This window comes from Pogona vitticeps, chromosome 2 (genome assembly GCF_051106095.1).
Source record: "Pogona vitticeps strain Pit_001003342236 chromosome 2, PviZW2.1, whole genome shotgun sequence".
NCBI lineage: Eukaryota > Metazoa > Chordata > Lepidosauria > Squamata > Agamidae > Pogona > Pogona vitticeps.
Window position 1 is genome coordinate 289,183,472 of NC_135784.1, and position 27,857 is coordinate 289,211,328.

Consider the following 27,857-nt stretch of genomic DNA (forward strand, 5'->3'; position numbering starts at 1 on the left):
GTGCCTTTAACCCGCAACTTTTGGATCCTGCATATTATTGGCCAAAGATGTTTGGTGAACCTAATCTATTGGTTCTTGTGGGATCTCCGCATTGAATCCCTGTGTCCCTTTGACCTAAAGGTCATAACATACCCCAAAAGAGTCAATGTGTCTACTCTGAATATGCCTTGGTTTCCCTTATCTCTTTTGGTATGTTTATGTAGTGTTCTTGTGTCTGTAATATGGTCGCTTGTGTTTTCATTCTTTAGAAATAAAAAAGTTAAAGGGAAAAAAAATTGAGGACGGGTCATTTTGGAGACCCTTCATTCACAGGATCGCCATAAGTCGGAGGCGGCTTGAGGACACATCATCACAACAACCGCTCGTACACCGACCATGATTCTTAGCTAGAGAAGGCGGAGGGGATGCATCTGTGAAGGGAAGAACCCGGCGGCCACCGATTCCAGTAATTAGATAATGTAATATCGCTCCTGACTCCGGCCAGCTGCCGGAGGAGGCAATCAGCCGCTCCTTCCTCCCTGCGTTGCGGGACTGAGCGCAAGAAGCGATTCGCTGGCGGCGGCCCGCACCCCCTGACGTCAAGTTGCCAGCCAGCGTCAGGGCAACGCCGGCTTCAAAGCCAGCGGGAGAGACCCTGCGCGCCTCCACGGAGCCAGACCAGGGCCGGTGGGAGCGCTGCGGATTCGGCTGCCGACCCTCCGCGCGGTGTCCTCCTCGCCGCCGCCGCCGCCGCGTCCATCATGCGCTTCCCCGAGGTGCGCGCCCGAGCGCTGGCCCTCCTCCTAGTCGCAGCCGCCTTGAGTTGCGCGGATGCTGATACCAGCACCCCAGGTAACGAGTTCCGTTTCTTTTCCATCGCTCCGTTTTCTCAGAGATCGACTGGAAAGCCACCTGGTCCGCCAAACGGGGACGATGATTGGGGGGGTCTCCTTCCGAGGCGACCAGTCGGTCACCTTGTGGCAAGGTCTCTTTTGCTCGGGCGAGGGTGGGGTGGGGGAGGTATTTTTTTAAATATATATATATATTCCCTGACCTCTGGGAGCGGTTATATGGTTTGGGGTGAAGGGGTGCTGCTGCAAAGGATTGCTTTTTTTTTTTACCCCCTCCTCTGCTTGCTTTGGGGTATTCGGAATCGCTTCCCCATCTCTGGCCGCCCCAGAAATCTGCAAGAATTTCCACCTCATGGTTACCTTCCCCCCCCCCCCGCCGCTAGATCGCGCGAGCCGTGCTCCCATCCCGTCTCGAAAAGACTTACAGGACGCGCGCCATAAATCCCCAAACTTTCTTTAACTACAAAATGAATGATAACAATCCCCCAAACGGAAATATTTCATCCCCCCCCCTTTGGGATAAAAATATTTCTCTTTATGGTTTACTAGGAAAAGAAGCGAGGATGCCAAAGGCAGGGCAATATGTAGTTTCTGTTGTTTGTTTGTTTTGGAGACTTGAAGATGCTACCCTGGAGGCACCATTTCCTCTGGAATGAGCTTCTCCGGACGAAGGCTCCTCTTGTTGGGAGTAACCTTTGTGTGCTTGGTTTGTGACCATTTGCAGCACGACCCTCATGTTTACTCCAGGGTACATCCTACCGTGCCCAGTGGGTCCAGGACTGAAGCATTAGGATCTAAGATGAACCCTCCCGCTTTTTTTTTTTTTTAATTTTCCATTTCATTGCCATCAAAGCAAAGACTGGAATAAGATATGCTGAGGCTCTGTGTCTAGTGTAAAGCCCCTCTAGCTTTGCAAACAAGGTTGCCTTTTCTACATAATTGTTTAAAACGTGAAGTTTAGTTCCTAGCCCCATCCCCAGCGGATACCCATAAACGCGGAAGTATGGAACACTATACTCTGCATAGTCTTTGGCGCCGGCTAGTGGCCAGTTCTGGTAAATACACCATGGAAATATGCATAAATACAGGTGCTTGGGGGCTTTTTAATTTAGTATTTTCAGGCAGCAGATAAGTGAATCAGCGAGTACTAATTCCACGGATAGGGGGTTCTGCTGTTCTTATACGGCCTGTGTATAAATCTATCACTATAGTGAGGAGAATGTGTAGTGCTTTAAGATGTTCAACTAGGACTTGGGAGATCTAGGTTTTTGTCTCCACTGAGCCTTAAAGATAACGGGGTGCCTTTCGGCCCATCGGTCTTTCAAGTTTTCCTACCCCATAGGGTTGTTGTATGGATAAAGTAGAGAGGAAGGAAAGGAGAACTTCAAAGGTAACTCAGAAGTAAATGCAACCCCATGGTTTTCAGGCCCTGCACATCCTCCCGACTGGAGACCCATTGCTACCTCTATTGGAGGGGTCTTCACCCCATCAATGTTCAGATTTGTCAGTCCTAATGATGCAGCAATAGTCTTTGTTATTTCTTCCAGGCTGTGTTCTTGCATATGTTCGTGCCAGTCTCTCTTCCAGCTAAATAGGCATTGTGGCTTTGGAAGCAAGTGTCTTGTTTGCTCCGGTAACTGGTGCTTTCAGAGGATGTGAAAATGTTGATTATGATAATATCATGCATTAGAACAGCCTGAAAATAGAACAGACTGTCCTGGATGGTGCCCAGCTTTCCTTCATTAACAATTTTCAAGCAGAGATTGAATTACCTTAAGAGCATAAGGGCCTTTCGGTTCATGTAGTCCGGAATTATGTTTGCACAAATGTCCTACCAGATGCTTATGGGATACACATAAGCAGGACATAAGCAGAATAGCACCCTCTTAGTCCTGTTGCCTAGCATCCATGAGTCAAAGATACTGGAGAGAGCATCACAACATGTAGCTATTGATAACTTTGCTCTCCATGAATGTGTCTACTCGCTTTTTAAAGCCAACCAAGATGGTGGCCATCTTGTGATGGTGAATTCTATTTCTAAACTAAATTTTTATTCAGTTATAATCTAAGGGTGTGGAGCACACGTGCCCTGAAGAGGGTTTGCTGATCCCATCTTGGCTGCTGTCACTTTGTATATGAAAGCAACAGAGACCAGCTTATTCGGGTAGTATTTCCACAAAACCCTAGTTGTGGGGTTTCTAGCTTATGTGGTTACACAGATACAGCCATCTCCTCCTCAGACTTTTGGTTTCAAATGTTGAAAGTGACAGCATAGGGAGTGGAAATAGCATGTTCCCCTTAGTTCATGTAGACTCCACACACTTAGATAACAAACAGGGCTCACCTCTTAACCATTCCATATCCTCCTGTTTTTTCAAGTTGTTTTTAGCTTTCCCTAACAATACTTATTGATTCTTGCTTTACCTATCAGAGACGCTATAGAAATTGGATTTATGAATTGGGTTGGGCTAGGTAAGCCTTGAGGTTTTGTATACCCTGTGTAATGAGGGCACCATAGAATCATGCCTGGGATATTTTTTACTCTTAGGAACATAAGAAGAGCCCTGCTGGATCAGGCCAAGGGCCCCTCTAGTCCAGCTTCCTGTATCTCACAGTAGCCCCACCAGATGCCTCTGGGAGCACACGAGACAACTAGATCCCTGTCTTCCGATACCCCTCCCCTGCATCTGGCATTTGGAGGTACCTTCATTCTAAGCCTGAAGATTATACATCCCCACAGCTAGGAATGGACCTCAACAGATGGGAAGCCTTGACATCTTAGTGTTCAGCCTGGAGGCAGGTGGTGCAGCATGGCCTCTCCCAATTTGAAGAGACATTTGCTCAGCAGGCTGAGGCAAAGAGGCAGTTCCGAAACCAGCAAAATAATGGGAGCTGGACAGGGGACAGATTGTATTTGTCTTCAGTGTGGAAGGAATTATCACTCTCAAATTTGCCTTCTCGGGCACACTAGACACTGTTCCAATACCCCTATTCAGAGCATGTTACCATAGTTTCTCGAGACTGAAGGATACCTGTAAGCTATACGTATATCTCCATCATGGCTTGTAACCTGGGATAGACTTTTCCTCCAGGAATCTGTCCAATCCCCTTTTAAAGGCATCTAAGCCAGATGCCATCACCACATCCTGTAGCAAGGAGTTCCACAGACTAACAACATGCTGGGTAAAGAAACATTTTCTTTTGCGTGTTCTCACTCTCCCAACACTCAATTTAAGTGGATGCCCTCTGGTTCTAGTATTGCGTGAGAGGGAAAAGAGCTTCCCTTTATCCACTTTATCGATCCCCTGCATAATTTTATATGTCTCTAATCAGGTCCCCCCTCAGGTTCCTTTTCTCTGGACCAAAGAGCCCCAAACGCTGTAGCCTTTCCACATAAGAGAGGTGCCCCAGCCCTGTTACCATTTTAGTCGCTCTCTTTTGCATCTTTTCCAGTTCCACGATGTCTTTTTTTGAGATGCGATGACCAGAATGGTACGGAATACTCCCGGTGTGGCCTTACCAGAATTTTGTACAATGGCATTATAATTTGTTGGTGGTTCTATTTTCAATCCCCTTTTTAATGATACTTAGCATGGAATTGGCCTTCTTCACTGCTGCTGTACACTGGGTTGACACTTTCATCGAGCTGTCCACAAGCACACCAAGATCTCTTTCCTGATCCATCACGGACAGCTCAGAACCCATTAATGGATAACTAAAATTTTGATATTTTTTTTTTGCCCCAATGTGCATTGCATTACATTTTCTTATATTGAAACACATTTGCCATTTCCCTGCCCATTCTTCCAGTTTGGAGAGATCCTTCTGGGGCTCTTCACAATCCCTTCTGGTCTTCACCACCTGGAAAAGTTTCGTGTCATATGCAAACTTGGCTACCTTGCTGCTTATCCCTACCTCCAGATCATTTGTGAACAGGTTGAAAAGCACGGGTCCCAGGACAGATTCCTTCACCTCTCTCCATTGTGAAAATTTCCCATTGATACCTACTTTCTGTTTTCTGGTTCTCAACCAATTCTCAGTCCATAAAAGGACCTGCCCTCTTACTGTGGAGTTTTTTCAGCAGCCTTTGGTGAGGGACTGAGTCAAATGCCTTCTGAAAATCCAAATAGATAATACCCACTGATTCGCCCACATCCATATGCCTGTTGACCTTTTCAAAGAATTCTAAAAGGTTTGTGAGGCAAGACATACCCTTACAGAAGCCATGCTGATTTTCCCCAGCAAGCTTTGTTCTTCTATGTGTTTTAAGATTTTATCTTGGCTGAGGCTTTCCACCATCTTCCCTGGAACAGACGTTTGGCTTACCGGCCTGTAATTTCCTGGGTCCTCCCTCCTTCCCTTTTTAAAGATTGGAGAATCTGGAGACTGGAACTTGTGCATGAATTCTGATAACTGTTAGGGAGTCCTGTTAATATATGAGTTTAGAGGTCCTTTCCTCATCTCCAGAGTATCAATTGCAAATGAGAAATCTTCTTTGTTCCATTAAAGTGTCTTGGGCGTCTTAAAGATTCTCAGATCTCTTGCAGTTTAAGCACCTACAACAAGAAAGGCAAAAAGAAGGATGATCTCCAGCTGGCATATATTACATACACATATACGTATTGGTTGTTGTTATGTTCCACACAACTGCTTCCAACTTCCAACAATCATAGCAGGGTTTTAGAGATATGTAAAATGTTCAAGGTGTGGCTTTATCATTGCCAGTTACTGAAACTACAGATAGTGGATTTCCTGCCTGAGTGAAGATATGAAGCCAAGTCTCCTGAGCCCTAGTTCATGCTAGTTCTGGTCCTCCTGTCCCATTGTGCCCATTGTTTTCCTCAACCTATTTGTGTATATGTAATTGTGTAAAAAAACACATGCCAACTGAGGTTAACAGTCAATAAAAGTTTCTGCCAGAATAAATCTGTCTTTCAGGTGCCGGCAGACACCTTTATAGATTTATTTTCCCCATAAACTATAAGTGAGAATGATAGCCTTGCATAAGTTGCTTCATTACATGTTGCATTAAAGCTCTGCTTTGCTTATCCATCAATTGCAAAATACGTGACTTCAGCTTTGCATCATATTGAACTGAAATCATTTCATCAGTGCCTTTCCTGTTTCAAAATGAATTGGGAAAGCATTTTAACAGGCTGCAGATTAAAAAGTAAGCCAGTTTGACCTCTTTTATGGATCAATGCTCATTAGGACTCATTGGGACTATATGGCTATTATTGGAAAATATTTATCCTTATCTTTTGCCAGGTTTTATTGTAAATATGATGATCCTTCTGAGCATGCTTTGTTGGAATTTTATTTATTATTTTCCATGCTATCTGTATTTTCAATAACTGGGATGGATTTTTCAGTATTGGTTAGCATTAGTCTTATCTACCCAGTACTAATTGATTGATCTCTTCAGCTTTTGAAATTCAAACAGAGAGCCTTGCCTCTCTGCTGGGTGTTCTGTTCCTCTCTAACATCTGTTGATGCTAGTTGTTTGTTGTTGATGATGATCTGTTCCGTTGAGTGCTAGTACAGTATATAAAAAGTCAATAATTTCAAGTAATTATAAGTAAATAAACTTAAAATTCTTTCTTCTACAAATGTCTCAGAGTGAGCTACTGAGACTTTAAATGCTAATTAATTAGTAATGAGTGGAATCAGGAGAACTTATGCCTATTCTCCTTTGTGAATCTGTGTACTTGTATTGTGTGCCAAAAGAGAATCTTACCAGAAACTCAGAACTCTGCAACATGCTTTGGAGAACAGTACAGTTCCCAAGTGGCAAGCAACAACAAACAGATTGCTAGGACAACACAGAATTTAAAAGACCCAAGGTGTGATCCCGTCTAAGTTAGCAACACTTCAGACTTCTGAGTCCTAGTCCCACAATCTTCCAGTCTCCATACTGGTTCCATGATCAATCAATTTATCTTAAATGGTTAAAACTTAGGAAAAAAATTGGATCAAAAACATAGAGAGGGAATAGCCTTTTATTAGTGGTGAGAAAAGCTAATAAAACTCTTTAGGGTTTGTTTGACCTAGATAAAAGATGATGATGCTGTTAATGATAGAAGTTCATAAAAATATACTTCTGATGGGGAAAATTGATGGAAAGCTTTTTACTTTACAATGCAGGATTGTCTAATGAAACTGAGTGATAGCAGATTTCGGATCAGAATATTTCTTTATCCTGGAATTAATCAGGCTTTCAGCAAATTTACTTTTTTGGACTGTATCGTAACGTAGCCAGTAGCCAGCAGGTAACTTTTTCAAGTTCTGCAAGTCACTCATTTATAGAACACAATCAGGAAATGCAACCTGCACCACATTCACTTCCACAAATGTGGGAGGAGACACTGCTAGATAAGCTTTGAGATGCTCCTCTTTAAAGTTCTCATGAGCCCTCCCCACTTTCAAGTCAGAGACACAATTTCATTTCCCTTCCTGCTCCACTTGGCTTTGCCCTTTTGTCTCCATCCAGCAGTCAGTCCACAGTTCTTGCCCACTGGACTTTGGTAGTCTTTGCTGGACTCCTTTTGGTGTTAGGTTTTTAGATTATTATTTATGCACCCATAAGGCATGGATGGGACTGTTTTGGCTACACACTTGGAGACTGGAATTTTTATCTATACTACATAATTATAGCAGTTTGATTCCACTTTAACTGCAATGGCTTCTTCCTGTGCAATGCTGGAATTTAGACTTTGAAAGAAGTACTGTACTTAGAATTCTCTGCCAAAAAGCTCTAGTGCAGTGGTTCCCATCCTTGGGTCCCCAGATGTTCTTAGACTAAAACTCCCAGAAGCATTCACCGCTAGCTGTGCTAGTTAGGATTTGTGGGAGTGGCACTTTTTGGGGACCCAGGGTTGAGAAACACCGTTCTAGTGCCCCTCTCTGAAGTAGAATTCTATGTGCTCACCAAATTATCGATACCGTTATTCCATAGAATGAAGCCATAGTAGTTAAAGTGAAATCAGCTACAACTGTGCAGTATGGATACCCCCAGAGTTTGCTATTCATACATTAGTTATTAATATATTGGTTACAAACAGGAAACGAAATCCTGGAGAAAAAATATCATATTAGCTATAGTACTTTAGACACTGGTTTGTACATACACATCATTATTTAGAGCTTCTGCATCCAAAGTCATGATGATGTCCAACCTCGGACAAGATGTAGATTAGTGTATCATTCTGGCAGTGACTATTAATCATAATGGGTACATGGAAATTCTCGATTCAGAGGCCATACATGTCTGAATATTAGCTGCCAGGCAACAACAGTAGAGAAAGCTATTTCCTCCCTGTCTTTGTGGCGAGCTCCTCAGAGACATCTGCTTAGAAACAGTGGAAATTCAAATGTTTGCCCTGATTAACCTTTGATCTGTATTCAAGATAATGAGGGGAAAGTAAAAGGATTCCTTAATTCGTGGAAAGACTATGTATCAAAGTGTGAAAGCAGAACACCTGTTTAACATTCAGGAAGCTCCAGGATCAATCCCTGGCATTTTGGCTGAAACCCTGGAGCCAGTCATGAGAGAACAAGAGTGAAGAACCTCTTTCAGCCTGAGGGCTGAATTAAATTTGAAAAGGTTCACAAGGGCTTAAATTTTGGTGGTGAGCAAAGCCAAAGACAAAACTGCAATAAAAAAAATGCCAGCTCAAAGTCAGTAATGCCTCGGGATAGGGTGTTTTTGCCTTTAGAATGGGAAGAAACTCCTATAAAAGCTGGGAAACGATGAAACGATGTTGTCTAGCAGGACAGCGGGCAGGGGCTTTGCTTAAGGACACCAACACTGAGAGGGGGCCAAAATCTTGAAATGAATCTACAGGTGAATGTTTGGAAAATCATGGGCAATGCGTCCTCACCCTATTTGTATTTTTTGAAAGCAGAAGCTTTTCTTTTGGGCAGCACCACATTCTACTCTTGTTTTCTTGGTGGGAACTCAGACCCAGGTATTAGGGCTGAGTATGTAGCAAATGGTGTTGTTTGCCCTCCCCCCCCCCCGTTGCCTACATTTCTAGTTGTGCCTCTGCAATCTGGAGAACCCTAAAATGCAGATTGAGCTTCTGAGAGAACTGGGTTCATTTATGTAGCCTGTGGTTTTCTATCTGCCCAGAGTAGACTATCTATCTAGATAGGTGGGGTATAAATCTAATAAAATAAAATAAATAAATAGTGCCCTTGGTTATAGATAGGTAAAGGTTCCCCTTGACATTTAATCCAGTTGTGTCTGACGCTAAGGCACGGTGCTCATCCCCGTTTCCAAGCCATAGAGCCAGCGTTTTTGTCTGAAGACAGTTTCCGTGGTCACATGGCCAGTGTGACTAGACACAGAACGCTGTGACCTTCCCACCGAGGTGGTCCCTATTTATCTACTCACATTTTTACATGCTTTCGAACTGCTAGGTTGGCAGGAGCCGGAACAAGCAACAGGAGCTCATTCCGTCGTGTGGATTCGATTTTACAACGGCTGGTCTTCTGACCTTGCAGCACAGAGGCTTCTGCAGTATAACCCACAGTGCCACTATGTCCCTCGGTTATAGATAGTACTCTGCTAAAAGGGATTCAAGAGAAAAGTGGACAAATATCTGTCAGATCGGCTCTGATTTGGATTCCTGCATTGAGCTGGGGATTGGTCTTGATGGCCTCATAGGCCCTTTCCAACTCATTTATTCTATGATTCTATGAAAGTCCAATGATCTTTCAGGCAAAAGCTGAAAAGAAGGTCAAGTAATGCTCTTTATTGGGTCACTAAAGTGTCATAAATGGGTGAGCTTTTAAGTCCTGCAGAATGCATGCATCTGGCTGGGTATTACAAAGCTGGGCTGGAGAGCACAGGGAGAAACCGAGAAGTCTAGAAGACATTTTGGATAGACATAGAAGCTTCAGGATATGACGACTTTCTATGTCACTGTGTTGCATAATCCAAAAAGGTGGGGGGGGGGACAGCCCTAATTACTCTCAGTTTTAAGGAAACAATTCCTGCAAGGACTCTTAAAAACATTAACTGAAGGGGAAGTAATTATAAATAAATAATATGAAGGCCTCCCTCCCCCACAAGTAATATGAATGCTAAATTTGGCCTGAGGCAGACAAATTCCGGTTGAAAACCTCAAAAGAGCTCTGTTTTTCAGAGTCACAGTGGCCAATCAGATGCCTGCAGGAATGTACAAAGAGGATAGAAGTACAATTGCAACTTCCTCCTCATGTTGACCAGCAACTTGTGTTCAGAGGCTTTTCTGACAAGGATCGTATTTAACCATCTTACACGCTTTCCGTTTTATTTTGGTTTCGGAGGCAGGTTCTTTGTTTTAGAACAAAACACTCTTGTTTTCATTCCTTTTTAAAATGGAGGCCTTTTTTAAAAATGGATGAAATAAGATCCAAGGTGCACTGGTTGCGTTTTGCCTCCAGTGACTTCAGCAGCTTTAGCAATGGCCAAGATAAGCTGGAGAAAATCATCTAACCTAGCTATCGAAGGGTTTTTGCCTTAAGCTTTAATCCGTAAACCAGTGAAGTAATTTTGTTGAAGGCATTATAATTCCCTTACTCCCAATGAGAGAGAGACACCCTTGCCTTCAAGGCATTACAGGAAAAGAAAACCAAACTGAGATTCATTTTCCTACATAATGCATTTGGCGTGTAGAATGTGTGAAGGAAGCCAGTTCAAAAACAGGAACGACCCACTGTACGTCCTGATCTCCGGCATTTTTTTATTATTTGCGGCATCCAACTTTCCATAATGTGTGGTTTCTGCTTCACTCTGGAGCTCTTTGGAGAATCAGAGGAGAGGCAGTAGTGATAGTGAGTAGGTATTAAAGAAAGCAGTGAAACCTGTACCAATATAGCAGGTATATAAGCACATAAGAACTAGAATCTCACACCTATTGTGGCGAACTTTAGACCCCTAGAAACATGATAAGGCCTACATGACCTTCAAACACATTGGAATGCAGAGCAGGATGTTACAGGGAGGTGTGAAGAGGCCCCTTTTTACAACACAACAGATACTCAGTCCTCAGGAAGAATAACATCAACACACACACACATATATAAGGAATACACACCTGGGGTGCCAGGATGTCTCTGGAAATCAGAAGGATAACAAGAGGGGGGCAACCTTCACTTCATTCCCTGTTAAGAACCAATAGAACATCCGATCACAACCTAAACACCAGTTAGGGCAAGGATCCAAATTTCTTTCAGAATAGGCCCAATCACAGTTTTGGGGTTTATGACTGTCTGTAAACAGTATATATGTATCTTATCTATGTATTTTCGGGGCTTCTCTCCCTCTTTAGAAGAGTAGCTCCAGCTTTCTGTTTGGGGCATATTCTCTTCTTTTAATAAAACTCATTGTATCACAGCTGGTTTGTCCATGTCTGATCCTCTGCCAGAGATTAGCTCGAAAATATAGGCCTTCTCCTCTGTGTTGAGAAAGGGGCATGGGAGTAATTGATGGGAATATTCCCAGAAGCTGGTTGAATCTTAGACTGAGAATAGAGTCTTCAGGTTGCCATTTTCCCATTTCCTTAATCTTGGGACTCAACAATTTGAGACTGGAGACAGGCCCTTGTAAAGTCACAGGGGGACCTTCTGATTTCATGGACCGGGGGGGGGGGGCTTGTGTAACCATTGTAAAACAGTGTGAATGTGCATATGTGTGCATGAGAGAAAGTGAGTCACACTACATATGAACATTTCCTCCTAAATTAATGTTATATATACAACCACCTCTGCACTGAACGAGTCGGATGTGTGTGGGAGGAGATGGATGACCAGGCATTAAAGTCAGCATGTGCAATGAAATAAGATTCCAAAGAAGTAGCTGTGTTAATCTCTATCAGCAGGTTGACAAAAGAAAAGAAAAGGAAAGCCAAAATATTGTAGCATTTTAAAAGACTAGCAATTTTATTTCTGTGTGAGCTTGTGCAGACTAGTTCCTCAAACACTGGAGTCAAAATACATAACTGGTATAATTTTTTTAAATGTACATAACCCCTTGACCAGGTAAGGATACAGCTAAGGGCCAAACTGACAGTGGTTTGTTAACCCAAGAATGAAACTATCAAGTGTAAATTACTTCAGTTCTGTCCGGGCAATAGTTGTAGACCAGGTGAACTTAACATAAAACTCAAGCTTTTAAGTGTGCAAGATATGAGCAGGGCTACAAATGAGAGGACCTTCTGCAGTTCATTGATTCATAGGCTCACCCAAGTCAGAAGAAGTTTGGCAGCACAGAGTAACAAGAATGATTGGTCTTGCTTATTTTATAGATAAAGTGTTAACCATGTTATAGAGTTAGTATTTATAGAGGGTTCCTCTTATTGTAATGATAAGAGAACCACTGCCAAATGAGGGCTTAGAGAAGCATGGGCTCAAATATGCACCCAACTATGAAATTCACTAGGTAGCCTTGGATTAGACATGCTCTATCTGACTGATCTACCCTACCAGTGAAATAGGGAGGGTAAGGTGGGCAGAAAGAGTGCCATGTGCATTGTTTTGAACTCACTGGAAAAAAAGACTAGAAGTTTAACTAGTAAATAACTACAAGCATTGATAATGGATTGTGGCAGAGTTGCATTGGCGTGTGTTGTTTTCAAAGCAGCTATCATCGTACTGATAGCTGTTCCGAGTACACTGCATGGAAAAATGGCATGGAAATGAGTGCAGAAGTAATGATATTGGCAGTGCTGATGTAAAAAGCAGTCCAAAACACTTGCAGAATGACTGGAATTTCTTCCCTCCCTCCTTTAGTATGCAGACTTAATCTTACTGATTTATATTAAAGTCCTACAATTAAAGGCTTTTATGTCATGAATGACTAACATTGTGTCTACAATGAGGAGTAGGGGGAAAGAAGATGCTGTATGTGACAGATCTGGACTGAGGCTCAATTTCCAACTGCACATTATGTATCTAACTGCATGCAGGGGAACAACACTCAATGATGTGACTTGCTGCACATCATAGTAGGTAAACTGTAGTATTAGTCCTACTTAGATTAGTCCTATTGAAATCATGGGGCTTTGACTCACTAATTCCATCTGTGTCATTGGTCCATTTGAGGAAGGACTAGAATTGGATTGAGTCCTATTTTGCCATGTTGGAGGGGGGACTGAGGGAGTGTTCATTTTCTTCTTCTCTGAAATGGACTCCTTTTTCGCTCCATGTCCTCTAAGTCTTAATAAGAACCACTGAGAATCAAACCGACATTTGTCTACACAACTTTCATAACCACATCCTGTGTCTCATTTTGTGAAATCCGATGACAAAGAGATGAAATGCAGGAAATGACATGTGTATGATGCACTGAGATTTTAGGAAACATAAAGGGTAAAATATTGTTAACAATAAGTGCCTGTAGAAAGCAGAATTTTTACAGCTTTTTCAGTAAAGACTTAAGATTTTAAAACACTTCCAAGTTAAAGCGTCTAAAAATCCTAAGGTTTATGTCTAACAGTAAATCATTGTTCTCTGTAACACTGTTACAGAGCTTTTGAAGCTCTGTAAGCTTCAAAAGTTATTTTTTAAAAAAGTAACACATTCAAATAATTGTAAAGCCCCAATCAGAAATTAATAGCTTTATGACTGGCAACCCCTCTTCTACAGAGATGAGGAAGGACAATTGATTTGCACTGTCTGAAGCTGAAGCAACAATCCTGCAGTTTCAATTTCAGGATCGTACTTTGACTCAGATCCTAGAATTGTAATATCTGGTTGGGATGATTTTTCAACTCTTCTGCTTCTTTTCCCATTCATTCATGATCTGCAGTTGCCAGCATAATGAAGAGGCTCGCTGGACTGTAAAGCTGACCTTTTTTAAAAAAAATATAGGAGGAGTACTAGAATATATTATATTATCCATCCTTTTTTTCTGGATTTTGTTCAATGGCTTTTTCATTTAAGCTGTTTCATTTTAAGAAAACTATCTGTTTGTCAGACATAACTAAATACATATTAGTTATTTTTTTAAAAAAAATCTGAATGCTCCAGATTGATGCAACACATCATCCACCCATCTTGTCATAGCCTCAATATTCACAATAGCATGCAGCACAAATCAGAGTCTTATCCACTTAGTAAGGCATTATGTGCTGTCAAGTCAGAATTGACTTATAGTGACCCTAATAGGGTTTTCAAGGTAAGTGTGGTATTTAAGGAATGGTTTTACCAGTTCCACCCCCCCACATCCCCCCAGTGAGTCTCCATAGCAGAGCCGATTGAACCCAGGTCTTTTGAGTCCTAGTCCATTACACTATTCTCCACAGCACACTGGGTGTCCCTCTTAGTAAGGCTACATCCCCGTAATTATAAAATGTCACTAAAACTTCAGTTAACTGCAGAAGGGGTGATATTATCCCTTATTAATCTACAGTTGTAATCTAATTTAGTTCTATCTAGGTTATTGCAAAGAGGAATAGACTACCAGAAAGCTAGCAATCAGTCCTTAGTTTGTAAGACATGAGTAGGGTAGTTAGAGACACACACTTTTGGTAGTCATTTATTCTAGGTCATCCTAGGCAAAAAAGTGGGGCTATTGTACTTTGGGCACGTCATGAGAAAACATGACACACAACTAAATGCAATAATGCCAGGAAAAGTTGAAGGTGGCAGGAAGACCAACTTTGAGAGGGATTGACAATGCCCTTTAGTCTGCAAGACTTCAGCATGGCTGTTAACAATAGGATGTTTTGGATTCCCAATGTGGTGTAGTGGATAACATGATGCACTGGAGAACTGGGTTTGAATCCCCACTTGGCCATGGAAACTCAGTGGGGGATCGGGACTTTAAAACCACTACTTCAATACCAATACAGTACTTGAAAAGCCCTGTTAGGGTCACTATAAGTTAGTTCCAACTTGACAGCACAAAACAGACAATTCACAGGGTCATCAAAAGTTGGAAATGGCTTGAAAGCACAATGCATATTGAAGAGCTCTGTGTTCTCCTAATCCAAAGAGCTCTTAGGAAAAAAAAATACATGCATTATCTTCTAATGCTCCTTGACACCTCCACTAGGAGCACCGGCTTATCATTGTCTTGCAGAACCAGCTTCTGCTATGAACCTGGAAAACCATTGTTTTTAGAGGAAATAAACCCTGAAAACAAATAATCTGTTTCAATTCAGTGCTGTGATGCCTTTGTGTAAAAGTTTGGCTGCTTTATATATAGTGTTTGCCTTTATACTGAGAGACAAACACTACAAAAGCCAACTGCCTTGAGTTTGTGCTTCACACCAATTCACAGTGTGTACCTTGGCCAAGCTAGTGGTGGGTGATGGAATTGAACTCCCAACACATTTGATAGGCACCATTTTGAAAAAGGATGTGTGTGCACCTAACCACTCGCTGTTCTTTCTCTTAGCTGCATTGCCCTGTCACAGAAGAAGCCAGGACATGCTGGACACCTTAAAATGATTTCGGTTTCTAGGCCCTTAATGAGAGAGACTTGCTCTCATGTGTTTTTGACTCAGCCCTGTTGTCCCTGAATGAAGGTGTCACAGGCTTTTCTTCTTTCACATTCTTTTGGTTGTGATTTTATACTCCCAGTTGTCCTCCTTTTCCAAATCAGTGGCTGATTCATTTCAATGATTTGCTTGTGCCTGAAACTGAGTATTATTATCAGAGGAAGCCATCAGGGAAAAGAGTTACATTTCAGGCAACCTTCTAGAGCTAGGAACAGGGGTGGGGTGGGGTGTTGTTGTTGTTGTTGTTTGGGCCACAAGCCCTAGACTTTCTCAACCAGCATGCTTTTGTAACTGTTCTAAGCTCTGCAGTCTCTATAGCCCAAAGATAAATTTCTATGACTTTCTGAATTTTGTTCTCCAGGAGTGAGAATTTCCTCACTTTTTAACATGTCTTCTAATGAAAATTTGCACAATTTTGTTGTGGTCTGGGTGACCTTATTTCAGGTCCAGCAGCTTAACAGCGTATGAAGTTCCTTAATTTGTGATTTTTGTATTATTTTAAAATAGAGATTCAGAGGTTGTTCAGTCCTAGAGGCTGTAACAGGGCAATTTTGTCACTTGCTGCCCACCCAACCCCCCCCTTCTCTCCCTCACTATCCCTTTTCCTTGTGTCCTGTCATTCATAAGCCTGTGGATAAGAGCTGCCTGATTTTTTTATGCTTTTGTGCCATGTTGGGAACCTTTGGGAGGTGAAGAGCAGGTTAAAACTGTGACAAATAAAGAGTCTCAATGTTTTAGAAGCAAGCAACATACATGAATTGGCACAGAGGAGAGCAGGAGGCGGACTTAATTTCCTAGCCAGTCATTGACAAAGGTATCATTGACAATCAGGCTCTCAGATAAGACATCCTGTCTTCTTTCTGCTTTGGGGACCTGACCAAGATTATCTCATCAGTCAGGTGCCAGCAAAAAAAGTCCTTTGTGGGTTGTGAAGACACAAACATAGCAGAAAGGACTCCAGCCTTAGACAGAAAAGAGCCTCTCACTGACAAAGGTGAATTATTTCATCTGCTGTGTGACTCTACAGCACAAAGCAGACATCTAAAACCTTTTACCCTTGCAGAACGTTGTATGAATCATTCAACAGCTGTTCAGAAAGAGGGAACCCAAGGAAATGTACATTGGGTAGAGTATTTTGACCTCCTTTGAAAAGACAGGCACCTGCTTGACCCCAGATCTTGTCTCATGTAGAAAAACAGCCTCCAGCAGCATGGCCAAAACAGAGTGGAGGAAGTGGAGGAGTGCTCAGCCTGAAGGAAAAGATGCAGAGCTCATAATTAGAGTGTGGCAGTTGATTTTGTTTGTTTGTTTGTTTTGGGACTCCAAATAGCGGTATTCTCCAAAAAATTCTCCAGGCAGAAATCTTGGCATTCCAGCCCACAAACAGATTTGCAGACACTTTCATTTTATTCACTTGGACAAGATTAAGGCCTCCTATGCCTTCATTTCTTGCTGCTGTGCTTTCTTGGGAGGAAACTGCTGTAATGCTTCGTTGTGGTTGTAGTTCTTCAGGAAGCGCCTGCTATAGAAGTGGTCCCTAACCTTGGGCCTCCAGGTGTTCTTGGACTACAACTCCCAGAAGCCCTCACCACCACCTCTGCTGGCCAGGATTTCTGAGAGTTGAAGTCCAAGGACATCTGGAGGCCCAAGGTAGGGGACCACTGCTCTAAGGTATCTTGCTGTCCTCAGGTATTGTGGTAGATGATGCCCTGTTTCCATTACTAGAAGAAGATTCAGCTGTAACTCAGGGTGGGCATCTGTGGGCAGAATGGTGAGGAGCTGCTATTTGATTCTTCACCTAAAGGAGTACGGTCTCTTCTTTCAGTCCTACATTTTTAGACAGAGCCTGGTCACCTCATATTACTTGAGTCTGAGAGGAAGGGAACAGCAAGAATTCCCTGTGTTCACACAGCCTGCCCTGCCCCCTGTAAACTAGCCTGCTTCGTTCAAATGCTGTGGAAGAAGCCGCTCTGTCCCCTATGTCAGTGGTCCCCGACCTTAGGCCTCCAGATGTTCTTGGACTTCCACTCCCAGAAATCCTGGCCAGCAGAGGTGGTGGTGAAGGCTTCTGGGAGTTGTAGTCCAATAACATCTGGAGGACCAAGGTTGGGGACCACTGCCCTATGTGAATTTCAGTCCAACCAATTCTGTACATAGAGGGAATCCCCTTCATCCTTTACCATGGGCAGAAAAAATGTCTTAGGCTGACAATAACCTCAGTGACAATCACAGCCCTTTTCCAAAGCAAACATCATGCTGCCAAAGTAAAACTTCACTGATGTTTGTACCCTGTTGGGTCCTGTTGTCAGCCTACAGAGTCCCCTGTCACACAAAGGCACCAACTTGAATGTGATCTGAGTGGTCTTCATGCATAGTCAGTCACTATTTAAAAATAAAAATAAATAGAAGGTGAATATGTTGTCATCTCTGTTGCTTTCCCCACATGAAGAGTAGGATATAATGATCTCCAAGAGAATATATATAGTTATAAGTAATATTTGGCTGCCTTGAGCGGTAGAGTCCTCCCATTGTGAAATGCATTGCACTAGGGAGAGAGAGAAAAAGATTTCCAGAAAATTATAAAGAAACATTCTGATTATGGTTGTCATATTTAATTTTGGCAAATCTTAGTAACATCATTATATAATATGGTGTCAGGTAGCTTTTGTTCACATAATATGCCAATGTTATATTATGCAAAGTAATCTTAGAATAGTCGACTTGGAAGGGACCTATAAGGCCATCAAAGTCCAACCCCCCATTTAATGCAAGAGTCCAGATCAAAGCAGATCAGGTAGATGGTTGTCCGTATTCTCTTGAATGCCTCCAGCATGATCCCACCATGATCCCACCACCCAGCCCAAAAACCACACTGCAAAACCCACCCAGAACAGTTTTCAAAAAGCAGAAAGCAGCACCTTACCAGGTAGTCCGAAGCCTCTTCTGATCACACAATCTCTAACTGCTGGGGCTAAAGAGCTACAGTACAAAGAAGCTGTCTCTTTGCCTACCAACGGTTAGCAATTTGAATTCCCTGCCTTTTTTCCTTGCCTTTGTTTCTGTTCGTAACTGGAAGCTCTGGCCCCAAGTAAAAGCAAAATTTTGCGGCTGGAGCTGGTCGTAACTCAAAATGGCCATATGTCGGGACAATTGTACTGTAAGTTGAGGCATCACTGTACTGTGTTACAGTTTTCAAGGGGAAATGTAGAGGGAAGTAAAGGCAAGCTTCAAATATAAGGGAAGAAGAAGTTATATAATTTTGTGCAGAGATATACTCTGAATACTTTATTATAACCAGACAATACGTTTGGTTAACTTTCTTTGCTGTATTTGAGTTTTCATCATCAGACACACACACCAAAGCAAGTGCCAAACCTCTGTGGCAGGTCCTATACAGTGGGGTCTTGACTTAAGAACGGCTCGAGTTAAGAACATTTTGACTTAAGAACCACTCTCATAGGAAAATATTGACTTGACTTACATACTTAGATTTGAGTTAAGAACTGAAAAAAACCACGTGGGAGGCCAGGAAAGTGCAAAATTTGAACTTTCAGTTAACTGTTGGTCAGTGAAAAGGGTGCCTGTCTGCTTCCTCACTCCTCCCAGCGTTTAGAGAGTGGATTGGGAGTCTTCAGACTGCCTGGTACTGCACTGCCTGGACTGTATTTTCCCTGCCTTCCCTGAACCTTTCTTGACCTAAGAAAAAAAAGAAACAAAATATCCCCCTCTAGTGGTCGAAGGCAGAATAGCAGCTTCCCATTAGTTTCTATGGACGGAAAAGAGCAGATACGGATCAAATGGTTCTCAATGCATTCCTATGGGAAATGCAGATTTGACCTGAGAACTTTTTGACTTGAGAACCGCCTTCCAATACGGATTAAGTTCTCAAGTCAAGACCCCACTGTATTTTGCTTCCATTTCTCAGTAGAAATCTTTTCTAAACCTGCTATCTCTCCCTCTGCTGCTATTTTGTTGTGCTACTGTTGCCCCTGTTACAGTTACAGAATAAGATTTGCAGCACAGTTTTGGAAATGTACTTTTTGGCATATACAGTACAAGCCAAAAACTCTCAACTTGAATAATTACTGGCCACGTTGATTCTGGGATACTGTAGCCCAAGGGGGAAAAAGACTTTGTAAAACTTTAATAAGCACAGATATAGGAATCTTTTCTACGTCTTTACTAAGGTGCAAGACCCCATTTAATTAAGTATGACTTATATCTTAGCAATTTAAAGAGCCATATATAGAAAATGCACGTAGAACTGATTTTTGAAAAAGGACATTACAATTGTCTTCTCATTGTTTGAAATCCCCCCTAGAAATTTAGAATTTACAGCAACCACCTCAGTGATCATATTAACATCTAAAATGTTATTACTAAAACGTTATTATTTAATAATAATGTAATTATTAATAATGCTATTATTAAAAATAGTCACAAGTTCTGGATAATTTATTCTCGTCCTTCACCTTCTCATCTCATTTTATGCACCTTTCCTTTTCCTCATGGAGCATCTAGCTTGTTGCTTGGCAACTAGAAGAACCAAAAGCCCCTGGAATGATAGAATTCTAGAGCTGAAAGGGCCCCCCAAAGGGCATCAAGAAAGATAAATATCAGAGCTTGAAAATGTTTTCTTTTTCCCCCCAAACTAAACTCCTATAATCTTCTAGTGAGCATGCATTCCTATGGCTTCATTGCTTTCTATGCTCTGTTTGTAGGGAGCGCTTCAGATTTCAGCCATCTGCAGACCTTCTGAAGACAGGAGGGCCTGGCATGCTGTGGTCCATGGGTCACAAAGAGTTGGACACAGACTTAACACTAAACAAGCAGGCCTTCTAGCACTAGGCATATCTAGGACTGGAATAGTCACCCATTAGTCTTTGCTTTGCATACCTTTGGGCGGCTGTTAAACTGTGGATGTTTTCTCTCATGGTTAATCACATAGAAAGGCCCCTTTCTTACAAAACAATTGTCCAAAACAATGGCTTGTGTTTTTTTTTTAACTTCCTATCTGATTCTATCAGGGGCAGAGGCTTATCTTTAAATAAAGCAGAGGGATGAAAGAATGAATGAAGACCACCCAATGAGCTAAATGAGCACTGATGTTACAGTATGTCTAAATTCTAGGCAAAAAGTGGCCAAACTGGTAATATGGAAACTCTGGTCCTGATAAAGGCTGAACAGAAGCTTATTTCAGAGCTGGGAGGGTCACCAGCAAAGCGGCTTATACACTTGTCAACATAATGCTGCTACTGACAAGCAAGTGACAAGAATCTCTCCTTCTGAACTCAGCCTGCATACAGGCTGCTATTTATGAAATCAATCATTTAATAACATGCCCCCCAAGTTTCAAGACTTTTAAAGGTTAAAAAGGATTTACAGCTGGTTCTAGTTTTGTTGAGTTTGGTAGGGAAAGGGTAACTCAAAATATTTATTCCATATGGCCTTTCGTTTTTAATATTTTAAAAAGATTGGCCTTTTAAAATTATTTTAAATCTTTTTAAATATATCTATATTTGTCAATTTTACATAATTTTGGAAGCAGTTATGGGCTGAAAAGGAATCAATAAGTACGGTAGTTTTCAATAATAATAGTGGCAACAGTTCTGACACTTGTGGTAGGCTAGGAAATAACTTGCACAGAGGGTGCAGTGCTGGCATTCTCAATGCCTCTATGTTGCTGAAGCATTGGTTTTATTATTTGCTTTATAAATTGGTTCAGACTTTTAAATGTTGTTTTAATCTGGGATGAAAATCCTGATTTTCCTTGTTTTCAAATGCAAGGATGAGGAATAATATTGATTTTTATTTAAGTACGCTGCCTTGAATCCTTTTTCAGGAGAAAACTGGGGTAAAAATATTTAAAATAAATAAAATAAATAATAATAATCTCATCCCATGAGAGGAAAGCCATTTTGTGTTGTTTCCAACAAGAAGAAAAGAACAAGGATGAGAACGATTGTTCTTTTTTTTTGCAGCGTAAGCATAGTGGCATAAATAACATTTTAAATGTAAATAATATTTTAATGCAAATAAAGAAAATAACAATGACCGACTGTATATTTTTTAAAAAATCCCTGCCTTTCTCCTAAGAAAGGATCCAAAGCAGCTTACATCATTAAAACACAATATTAAGGTTAAAATAATTTTTAAAACCCCCCAAAAACCAACAGTGATTTATTCAAATATTAGAAGAATTAATAAAATTGTATTAAGATTACCAGACAAAGCAGAACAGATTTAGAAGCAACAAAATGCAAATGGTCTCCTTTTAAAACCTCTCCCAGATAGCCTGTCACTAAGGAAAAAGCCTGCCTGAAGAGAAAGGTCTTTGTTGGTTTGCAGAAGGACAGCAGAGATGGGGCCAGCCTGGCCTCTTGTGGGAGGGAGTTCCAGAGTCTGGGAGCAGCAACAGAGAATCCCCCTCTTATGTCCCCACCAAAGTCACCTGTGGGGATGGTATGTCAGAGAGATACCTCCCCTGATGATTTTAACACTAGGTAGGCCCATAGATTTGACACAACTCCGAGAGGCAGTGGAAGAAATTTGTAATTTTATGATTTTATATATTTTTATAGTTCTGTTTTATTTTGTAAGCCGCCCCGAGTAGACATGGTCTAGAGAGGTGGGGTAAAAATCAAATCAAATAAATAAATAAATAAATAAATAAGAGAGGAGGGCCTGGCGTGCTCTGCTCCATGGGGTCACAAAGAGTCGGACACAACTAAATGACTAAACGACAATGACAAGGCCCATAGAGGAAATATATGGTCTTTGAGAGAGCAGCATGGCCCCAAGCCATTTCATGCTTTGTAGTTTATAACCATCATTTTAAATTGTGCCCCAAAACGGATCAGCAGCCAGTGAAGTTGCTGTAACATAGGGGGTTGTGTGATCCCTGTAACCAGCCCCAGTTAGCAATCTCCCTGCAGCGTTTTGGACTCAATGAAGTTTCCAAGCACTTCCCAGAGGAAGCCCCACATGGAACATAGCTTTGCAAGGATTTAGAGGCATCGAAGTGCTTCCCTCGTTTTTTAAAAATGAGAGCCCTTTATTTTCTGCTTGCTTGTATGTGTATACTTTGCTTCTCAGAGAGAAGAGACACTAGTTTTGCCCAGAGACAGACTCTACCCACTGCAGAAACCATAATAACAAAAAACAGAGACGTTCTTCTCTTGCTACCACTTGAAGACAAGGAGTTTTTCAGGATTTGAAAAATCCTTCTCATGGTGCCGGCTCGAGACACAAGAAAGGGCTGGTTAAATATGCTTTTCATCTCCATTGTTAACCTACTTGGATCACAGAAAGAGTGTGAAGCTGCATAATGAATGCTTCAGCTGCGTTCTGGGTTAGGATGTCATAAACCTGCCATGATGCATTTAATTATCTAAAGTCCCTGGAATGAAGATGTTGTTTATCTTCCCCCTAGGACTCAAACAGATGCGTAGATGAGCTTCATATTTTGAGGCTGTCCTAATTTCAGCACATGAGAAGGCAGGATTCTCTGGAAAAGAGAATAATGCTGGGAAAGGTAGAACGCAGCAGGAAAAGAGGAAGACCAAATCTGAGATGGGCTGACTCCCTAAAGGAAGTCACAGCTTTGAGATTGCAAAAGCTGAGCATAGGGCATTTTGGAGATCAGTCATTCATGGGATCATGATAAATTGGAAGCAACTGACACATAACAACAACAAAGTATTAAAATGATTAGGGGGAGGAGGATATATATATCCTCCTCCCCCTAATCATTTTAATACTTTGTTGATGTATATATATCTGTAGCCCTAGAAATATGTTTTGCATTCAGCAGTGAGGTTTGGATAGCAATACACTTAATGCCTGTTACAGGCTTCCACAGGGCAAGCAGCTAGTTTCAACAGGCTAGCAATATACATGTAAAAGGATATGGTTCTTCAGGAGAATCAGAATGTACTTTTTCCCCATAGAAAAAAAGGATATGGTCTTTTACCAGAGTAAAACCATTAGAATAGTACTACCCTGTTTCCCTGAAAATAAGACCTAACTTAGTATGATTTTTCATGGTTTTTCCTGTTGTGATGTATGGAAGTGAGAGCTGGACCATAAAGAAAGCAGACCGCCGACGAATTGATGCCTTTGAATTGTGGTGCTGGAGGAGGCTCTTGATAGTCCCCTGGACTGCAAGGAGAACAAACCTATCAATTCTAAAGGAAATCAACCCTGAGTGCTCACTGGAAGGACAGATCCTGAAGCTGAGGCTCCAGTACTTTGGCCATCTAATGAGAAGAGAAGACTCCCTGGAAAAGACCCTGATGTTGGGAAAGTGTGATGGCAAGAGGAGAAGGGGACGACAGAGGATGAGATGGCTGGACAGTGTCATCGAAGCAACCAAAATGAATTTGACACAACTCCGGGAGGCAGTAAAAGATAGGAGGGCCTGGCGTGCTGTGGTCCATGGGGTCACGAAGAGTCGGACACGACTAAATGACTAAACAACGATGATTTTTCAGGATGCTCGTAATATAAGCCCTACCCCAAAAATAAGCCCCAGTTAAGTGAAACCCTGCCCTCCACTATTGTGCAGCAACCAAAAGAAGATGGCATGACTGTAAAATAAAATATCCCCTGAAAATAAACCCTAATGCGTTTTTGGAGCAAAAAATAATATAAAATCCTGTCTTATTTTCGGGGAAACAGTATATCCCCACTTTGATGGAAAAACTACTTTTGTTGCTTGCAAAAGATAAATAAATTGGAATTTCTGTTTTAACCACGATCAAGACTTTCAGCCACGTGTATGGATATGTACATGGTTATCTCAATGAACCCAATGTTCAGATGGTTTAAAAATACACAAGAATGTGAGTCAGTACACATCAATTGACTTCATTACCAGAAGTAGGTAACACACAAGCAAGACTGAGAGGCATCTGACATGGGTTTTCCTGCATAGATGCATATTGGCAGATTCCTGGTCAGGGACACAGTTGGGCTAGGTGCGGGCAATTAGAGAACTTAATTCAGTTCTTAAAAAAGAAAAAAAACCCTCCAGTTTATGAATGTGGAATGCTATGCTTCTGTATACATGATTTCAAAATGCCAGGAAATGGCCCACTATGTTCCTGCATTGCCAGCAAGAAAAAGGATGCCAGCCTTTGCACAGCAAAGAGTTGTCTGAATAGTTGTTGTAGGTTTTTCGGGCTGTCTCGCCGTGTTCTTGAGGTGTTTCTTCCTAACGTTTCGCCAGTCTCTGTGGCTGTAGGATCCCACAGCTATAAATACCCAACTATCCCATAAACTGCACCAGAGCACAGACAGAGATCTGACGTCCTCTGAAGATGCTGGCCACAGAGACTTCCAAAACGTTAGGAAGAACAACCTCAAGAACACGGCCAGACAGCCTGAAAAACCTACAACCACCATCAGATCCTGGCTGCGAAAGCCTTTGAGAATACGTAGTAGCCTGAATGTTGAACAACACCCACGTCAGCTGTCAGGATGGTCCACAGCAGTCGTTCCCAACTTTCGCAAACCCAGGTGTTCTTGGCCTTCAATTCCCAGAAACTACAGCTGGTGGTGAAGACTTCTGGGAATTGCAGTCCAAGAACACCTGAGTTATCCAAGGTTGGGAACCACAGGTCTACAAAAGACCCTCCTGTCTTTGCTGCCGTCCACAAATAGACACCAAGCAAGGGAAAATGGCTGCATATGACTTCTCTTTTCATCAGTTTACTGTTTTTCACCCAAAAACAAATCAATCATCAGGGCTGTTTTTCACTTTTGAAAGGCCTTTTTTGAGGATCAATATTTTAGTCCCTGGATTTCCTAATTTAAAATAGCAGTGGGTTCAACAGGTGTCTTTCAAGATAAACAGGATTGGTCTTTTAAAAATATGTAATCTGTTTTAAATCTGAGGCTTTTAGAATACACATTCTGAGAGGTGTAGTAAAACAGTTGTACTTAAGAAAAATCGTAAGTCAAAAACTCTTTGTCCAGAACTCCCTCAAATTTGGTAGAGAGTGAGAACAGACTGCCTGCTACAACTGTGCCAGATTTGATGCTGATCTGAAGCCCAGTTTAAAAGTTGTAAACTTTTTGAATGGGGCTGCCCCCATTTTTAGAATTGCCTTATCAAATGTTGATTTGCTCTGCCAGCACAAGTTCAATAACATTTTTCATGTGTGTAATATCCAAAGGTTATAAATAATCATAATGAATTTTGCTTTTCAAAGTAATGGTGCATTTGAGAGGTGTTCTTTCTACTTTTTCAGTGTGCCTTTTTAAGGCTAAAAGTTCCTGTATTTTTTTACTTGAAGTGTGATTTAAGTTCTGGCTTATAACTCTGCCATCTACAAGCTTATAATTGAAATATATAATTCTGATTTAAGGACTTGCCTGCAACTGAAGTTTAATCTTCATATATTCATAAGCATTTGTTTCTTACCTGCAAAAATAGATTTATATCAAAGAATTTACACCTGCACAAGTTTCATGATTGGATTTTCTGTATACAGTACCTGAAGTTAGAGTGCCTGTAACTTCCAAGTTACATGTTTTAAATAATTTTGGATTTTATTCTTTCGCATATGTTTGTACAATAAGCCAGCTGATGTTATTAGATGTGGCTGACTACAGAAAGATTTACGTCACCTTAAGTAAACAATGATTATTCTTATCCTGTGAAGAGAAACAAAGCATTTAAACTATCAAACAATTAATATCTTGATACCCAGATTAACTGTGATGTGATTGATAAGATTATCTGACCTCTCACTGGAATTAAAGTCTACCTAGGGAGAAATGCCAGTTATTATGGACCATCACAGACACAAACTACCAGAGAGTATTATAAATCATGTACAGTGGACCCTTGACTTACAGACGGCTTGACTTACAGACTTTTTGAGTTACAGACTTCTCTGGCTGCAAAATTTAGGTTTGACTTGCAGCCTGAGAATTGACTTACAGACCAGAAAAAAACCAAAATGGAACAAAAACAGCCTGTTACAGGATTAATCGGTTTTCAATGTACTGTAGGTCAATGGAGACTTGACCTACAGACTTTTTGACTTGAGAACCGCCTTCCAATACGGATTAAGTTCTCAAGTCAAGACCCCACTGTAGTGCCCTGAGGATTTTGTTCAAGTGTCATACATTTGACTTTGACACAATAACTGGATTCCTATTTTCTGCATCTAACATCCAAATCAGTTCACTGCAGGCTCAAGTGGTACCCATTGTATATAACTTTTCATCAGAGAGTTTGGAGATTTGGTTACCATTCTGTTCACAGGATTCCTCGAAATTTTACAATTTGAAAGAATAATAAATAAAAATAATTATGTACCATCAAGTCGATTCTGACTTATCAAGAGGGTTTCCTAGGTAGAGAATACACAGAAGTGTTCTTCTAGTGACACCTTGGGACTGGGCAGTTTACCCATAGGCCTGGCTCTTCTCCTAGGTAGAACAGTGGAGAATAAGATTTAGTTCTGAAACCTAACTGAGCTATCCGGCCAAGTTAGGAATAATATTCACACTTAGGTTATTTATATTGTTGGAACTAAAATACTCTTACTCTCTGCTTTTAAAAACAGCAATGGGAACACAAAATACCCAAGACATTTCAGTCACTGATGCAGATTCACCTACAGAACCACACACCTCAGGTAAGAATTAAAATTCCTTTTTTTTTCTCTTCATGTACAGGTTGTGAGCTTCTGATAGGTATCTAGTTTGATACTGTACGAAGTGATTGATGAACTAGAAAGGCTTTTGTTCTATTTGAGCATAGCTATTCTTATTGTGAATCCAGCAACAAGAACTGGAAGACTTACAGGTTTCCCACCCCTGTCAAGGTAATTTAATTCTGAGAAGAGAAAGATAAACTTAAGGAATGCTGAATTGTGAGCTTTGTTTGAAAGACCATTGCCATTCATGCGGTGAGAAGCACAGACCTTATGTGTTGATGGGCACGCATTTATCACTTCAGGTGACTTCTTCTGTGATTAATATTTTGTTTGGAAAACAACAAGGGTTGCAGCGCTTCGTGAATTAAAAACTGCACGTAGCAAAATTCTTAAGGGTGCAGTTCATCCCCCATTTCTATGAAGGACAGGCACATAACCACCACGCCCTCCTTCCCTCCATTTATGAAAATGTAGAGAAACTACTTTCATATGTGCTGGGAATGTGAAAAAATTGAAGATTTTGGAAACAAATGTTTAAAGAATTAATATATGTGGAAAAGACATAGAATTGAATCCTGAGATTGCTTTGTTATCAATATTTGAGAATGTGGAATATGATAAGATGATTAAAGAATTGATAACTAATTTATTAACAGCAGTGAGATTCATAATAGCTATGCAATGGAAATCAAAATCTGAATTTCAAATGGATGAATGGTATAATGAAATATGGAATATAGCCATAATTGATAAATTAACTTTTAAGCTAAAGCGGTGGTTCTTAACCTTTGTTACTCGGATGCTTTTGAACTGCAACTCCCAGAAACCCCAGTCAGGACAGTTGGTGGTGAAGGCTTCTGGGAGTT

General features: G+C 41.2%; 1 protein-coding gene across 1 annotated transcript in view; it reads left to right on the forward strand.

The window, feature by feature from the left end:
* Positions 1-449: 449 nt before the first annotated feature.
* The window catches only part of EMB (embigin), a 50,969-nt gene continuing 23,561 nt past the window's right edge, over positions 450-27,857 (forward strand). The window contains exons 1-2 of the mRNA XM_072992778.2: positions 450-831; positions 26,899-26,970. Coding sequence (XP_072848879.2) covers positions 741-831; positions 26,899-26,970 — 163 coding nt within the window. The 5' untranslated portion in view covers positions 450-740. The remainder of the gene's footprint in view (positions 832-26,898; positions 26,971-27,857) is intronic.